Source organism: Lathyrus oleraceus, chromosome 1 (assembly GCF_024323335.1).
Source record: "Lathyrus oleraceus cultivar Zhongwan6 chromosome 1, CAAS_Psat_ZW6_1.0, whole genome shotgun sequence".
Lineage (NCBI taxonomy): Eukaryota > Viridiplantae > Streptophyta > Magnoliopsida > Fabales > Fabaceae > Lathyrus > Lathyrus oleraceus.
In genome coordinates, this window is record NC_066579.1 from 154,739,443 (window position 1) to 154,745,125 (window position 5,683).

Genomic DNA, 5,683 nt, shown 5'->3' on the forward strand with positions numbered 1-5,683 from the left:
TCTTCCACGACCTATTTTTGCTTATGGATTCAAACTTCTTTCTCCATTGTTGAAGTTGTTGGAGGAGTTTTTGTGACCGTCTCTTCCTTCTCCTCCATGTCCTCGACCATGTCCACCATCTTGGTCATGACCTCGTCCTTTTTGGCTCTTGTAATTCACATAATTTTCTTCCTTTACGTTGAGTTGTAGTAGTTGTTCCATAGCCTCCTTTTGTTTAATTTTTATATTTTGTTTTTCTTCGTATGCTTGTAAGGAACCCATGAGTTGCTTAATAGTCATGGTTTTTAAATCCTTGTTTTCTTCAGTGTTGGTAACAATGAAGTCAAAACTTGGATTTAAAGTGTGAAGTATTTTCTCCCCAACTTTCACCTCATCAACATCTTCACCATTTCTTTTAAGTTGATTGACTACTGCCAATACTTGAGAAAAGTAATCAGAAATTGACTTGGACTCTTCCATAAATAAACGTTGAGAGTCACCTCTAAGAGTTTGAAGACGAATCCTTTTCACTTGCTCCACTCCTTTGTTGCAAGTTTGAAGCTTGTCCCATGCTTCTTTGAGTCATCTTCAAATGAGACATTATCAGTTGTCACTTCATTGATTTCTAAGAACATGCTTCGATCGCCGCACATGTGGTTGCTTACACCGATGTCGAGGTACCACTTGTTTCTTTTCTCTTCAACTTGGTTTTGGCACGCGAGCATCAAATTTTCTTTTTCTCCGCCTTTTTCTTCTACAATGTTAGCTTTGTCCACAACCTTCTTCGAGAATCTACACTCAGATGCGTAGTGACCGATCTTGTTGTAGTGAAAGCACTTGATTTATGATTTCTCGCACCTCGACCATGAACTTCCTCTTCCACGACCTATTTTTGCTTATGGATTCAAACTTCTTTCTCCATTGTTGAAGTTGTTGGAGGAGTTTTTGTGACCGTCTCTTCCTTCTCCTCCATGTCCTCGACCATGTCCACCATCTTGGTCATGACCTCGTCCTTTTTGGCTCTTGTAATTCACATAATTTTCTTCCTTTACGTTGAGTTGTAGTAGTTGTTCCATAGCCTCCTTTTGTTTAATTTTATATTTTGTTTTTCTTCGTATGCTTGTAAGGAACCCATGAGTTGCTTAATAGTCATGGTTTTTAAATCCTTGTTTTCTTCAGTGTTGGTAACAATGAAGTCAAAACTTGGATTTAAAGTGTGAAGTATTTTCTCCCCAACTTTCACCTCATCAACATCTTCACCATTTCTTTTAAGTTGATTGACTACTGCCAATACTTGAGAAAAGTAATCAGAAATTGACTTGGACTCTTCCATAAATAAACGTTGAGAGTCACCTCTAAGAGTTTGAAGACGAATCCTTTTCACTTGCTCCACTCCTTTGTTGCAAGTTTGAAGCTTGTCCCATGCTTCTTTGAGTCATCTTCAAATCTTTGAGTCATCTTCAAATGAGACATTATCAGTTGTCACTTCATTGATTTCTAAGAACATGCTTCGATCGCCGCACATGTGGTTGCTTACACCGATGTCGAGGTACCACTTGTTTCTTTTCTCTTCAACTTGGTTTTGGCACGCGAGCATCAAATTTTCTTTTTCTCCGCCTTTTTCTTCTACAATGTTAGCTTTGTCCACAACCTTCTTCGAGAATCTACACTCAGATGCGTAGTGACCGATCTTGTTGTAGTGAAAGCACTTGATTTATGATTTGTCGCACCTCGACCATGAACTTCCTCTTCCACGACCTATTTTTGCTTATGGATTCAAACTTCTTTCTCCATTGTTGAAGTTGTTGGAGGAGTTTTTGTGACCGTCTCTTCCTTCTCCTCCATGTCCTCGACCATGTCCACCATCTTGGTCATGACCTCGTCCTTTTTGGCTCTTGTAATTCACATAATTTTCTTCCTTTACGTTGAGTTGTAGTAGTTGTTCCATAGCCTCCTTTTGTTTAATTTTTATATTTTGTTTTTCTTCGTATGCTTGTAAAGAACCCATGAGTTGCTTAATAGTCATGGTTTTTAAATCCTTGTTTTCTTCAGTGTTGGTAACAATGAAGTCAAAACTTGGATATAAAGTGTGAAGTATTTTCTCCCCAACTTTCACCTCATCAACATCTTCACCATTTCTTTTAAGTTGATTGACTACTGCCAATACTTGAGAAAAGTAATCAGAAATTGACTTGGACTCTTCCATAAATAAACGTTGAGAGTCACCTCTAAGAGTTTGAAGACGAATCCTTTTCACTTGCTCCACTCCTTTGTTGCAAGTTTGAAGCTTGTCCCATGCTTCTTTGAGTCATCTTCAAATCTTTGAGTCATCTTCAAATGAGACATTATCAGTTGTCACTTCATTGATTTCTAAGAACATGCTTCGATCGCCGCACATGTGGTTGCTTACACCGATGTCGAGGTACCACTTGTTTCTTTTCTCTTCAACTTGGTTTTGGCACGCGAGCATCAAATTTTCTTTTTCTCCGCCTTTTTCTTCTACAATGTTAGCTTTGTCCACAACCTTCTTCGAGAATCTACACTCAGATGCGTAGTGACCGATCTTGTTGTAGTGAAAGCACTTGATTTATGATTTGTCGCACCTCGACCATGAACTTCCTCTTCCACGACCTATTTTTGCTTATGGATTCAAACTTCTTTCTCCATTGTTGAAGTTGTTGGAGGAGTTTTTGTGACCGTCTCTTCCTTCTCCTCCATGTCCTCGACCATGTCCACCATCTTGGTCATGACCTCGTCCTTTTTGGCTCTTGTAATTCACATAATTTTCTTCCTTTACGTTGAGTTGTAGTAGTTGTTCCATAGCCTCCTTTTGTTTAATTTTTATATTTTGTTTTTCTTCGTATGCTTGTAAAGAACCCATGAGTTGCTTAATAGTCATGGTTTTTAAATCCTTGTTTTCTTCAGTGTTGGTAACAATGAAGTCAAAACTTGGATATAAAGTGTGAAGTATTTTCTCCCCAACTTTCACCTCATCAACATCTTCACCATTTCTTTTAAGTTGATTGACTACTGCCAATACTTGAGAAAAGTAATCAGAAATTGACTTGGACTCTTCCATAAATAAACGTTGAGAGTCACCTCTAAGAGTTTGAAGACGAATCCTTTTCACTTGCTCCACTCCTTTGTTGCAAGTTTGAAGCTTGTCCCATGCTTCTTTGAGTCATCTTCAAATCTTTGAGTCATCTTCAAATGAGACATTATCAGTTGTCACTTCATTGATTTCTAAGAACATGCTTCGATCGCCGCACATGTGGTTGCTTACACCGATGTCGAGGTACCACTTGTTTCTTTTCTCTTCAACTTGGTTTTGGCACGCGAGCATCAAATTTTCTTTTTCTCCGCCTTTTTCTTCTACAATGTTAGCTTTGTCCACAACCTTCTTCGAGAATCTACACTCAGATGCGTAGTGACCGATCTTGTTGTAGTGAAAGCACTTGATTTATGATTTGTCGCACCTCGACCATGAACTTCCTCTTCCACGACCTATTTTTGCTTATGGATTCAAACTTCTTTCTCCATTGTTGAAGTTGTTGGAGGAGTTTTTGTGACCGTCTCTTCCTTCTCCTCCATGTCCTCGACCATGTCCACCATCTTGGTCATGACCTCGTCCTTTTTGGCTCTTGTAATTCACATAATTTTCTTCCTTTACGTTGAGTTGTAGTAGTTGTTCCATAGCCTCCTTTTGTTTAATTTTTATATTTTGTTTTTCTTCGTATGCTTGTAAGGAACCCATGAGTTGCTTAATAGTCATGGTTTTTAAATCCTTGGTTTCTTCAGTGTTGGTAACAATGAAGTCAAAACTTGGATATAAAGTGTGAAGTATTTTCTCCCCAACTTTCACCTCATCAACATCTTCACCATTTCTTTTAAGTTGATTGACTACTGCCAATACTTGAGAAAAGTAATCAGAAATTGACTTGGACTCTTCCATAAATAAACGTTGAGAGTCACCTCTAAGAGTTTGAAGACGAATCCTTTTCACTTGCTCCACTCCTTTGTTGCAAGTTTGAAGCTTGTCCCATTCTTCTTTGAGTCATCTTCAAATCTTTGAGTCATCTTCAAATGAGACATTATCAGTTGTCACTTCATTGATTTCTAAGAACATGCTTCGATCGCCGCACATGTGGTTGCTTACACCGATGTCGAGGTACCACTTGTTTCTTTTCTCTTCAACTTGGTTTTGGCACGCGAGCATCAAATTTTCTTTTTCTCCGCCTTTTTCTTCTACAATGTTAGCTTTGTCCACAACCTTCTTCGAGAATCTACACTCAGATGCGTAGTGACCGAATTTGTTGTAGTGAAAGCACTTGATTTATGATTTGTCGCACCTCGACCATGAACTTCCTCTTCCACGACCTATTTTTGCTTATGGATTCAAACTTCTTTCTCCATTGTTGAAGTTGTTGGAGGAGTTTTTGTGACCGTCTCTTCCTTCTCCTCCATGTCCTCGACCATGTCCACCATCTTGGTCATGACCTCGTCCTTTTTGGCTCTTGTAATTCACATAATTTTCTTCCTTTACGTTGAGTTGTAGTAGTTGTTCCATAGCCTCCTTTTGTTTAATTTTTATATTTTGTTTTTCTTCGTATGCTTGTAAGGAACCCATGAGTTGCTTAATAGTCATGGTTTTTAAATCCTTGTTTTCTTCAGTGTTGGTAACAATGAAGTCAAAACTTGGATTTAAAGTGTGAAGTATTTTCTCCACAACTTTCACCTCATCAACATCTTCACCATTTCTTTTAAGTTGATTGACTACTGCCAATACTTGAGAAAAGTAATCAGAAATTGACTTGGGCTCTTCCATAAATAAACGTTGAGAGTCACCTCTAAGAGTTTGAAGACGAATCCTTTTCACTTGCTCCACTCCTTTGTTGCAAGTTTGAAGCTTGTCCCATGTTTCTTTGGCCGTCATTGCGTTGGAGATCTTTTCAATTGTATCTTTATCCACCGATTGATAAATAAGGAAAAAAGCTTTCTTGTCTCTCTTTCTTGACTCCTTCAATGTCTCCTTTACACCTTGACTTAGTACGACTTCATCTTGCTCCTTGAAGTATTTCTCAACGATATCCCACACATCTTGAGCTCCTAGTAGCGCATTCATCTTGATATTCCAATTGTCATAGTTGTTCTTTGTGAGCATCGATATTTGGAAAGAGAAACCTCCACTCGCCGTCTTTTTAGGACCTTGAAGCTTTGATACCACTTTGTTGAAAATAAGACCTTTTGAGTTTAGGGAAAGTGTGTAGAAATATTAGAGGTTTGAATAGGAACTTGATAGGTAGGAGAATTATTTATGGAAGAGAGAACTTTGTATTTTTGTTTGATACAAAAGTGTGGATTACATCTCTATTAATAGTACTTTAAGGAGAACTCTAGACACACTAATTTAGAGAGTTCTTAACTCTAAAAATTCCAAGAGTATTCTAAAAAATATTAGAATCTTAAAAAATATCTAGACACTTCAAACACTATAAAAATCTTTTAGAAACATTACTCAAAATTACTTAAACCCAAACTAACTAAATCCAAAAATCCAAAAATCCAAATAATAAAATTATGCCAAAATCAAATTTAATATTTTAAACTGAATTGGTTTAAAAAAACAATGCCAAACACGGTGTTTATAAATGATCAAAACATTCATTAGTAAAACCATAAAGAAAATTCACACATGCTACATATT

General features: G+C 37.5%; 1 protein-coding gene across 1 annotated transcript; it reads right to left on the minus strand.

The window, feature by feature from the left end:
* Positions 1–4,366: 4,366 nt before the first annotated feature.
* Positions 4,367–5,140, minus strand: LOC127096747 (uncharacterized). The gene has a single exon (XM_051035299.1). The coding sequence runs from the start codon at positions 5,138–5,140 to the stop codon at positions 4,367–4,369; it is 774 nt and encodes a 257-aa protein (XP_050891256.1).
* Between the last annotated feature and the right edge of the window lie 543 nt (positions 5,141–5,683).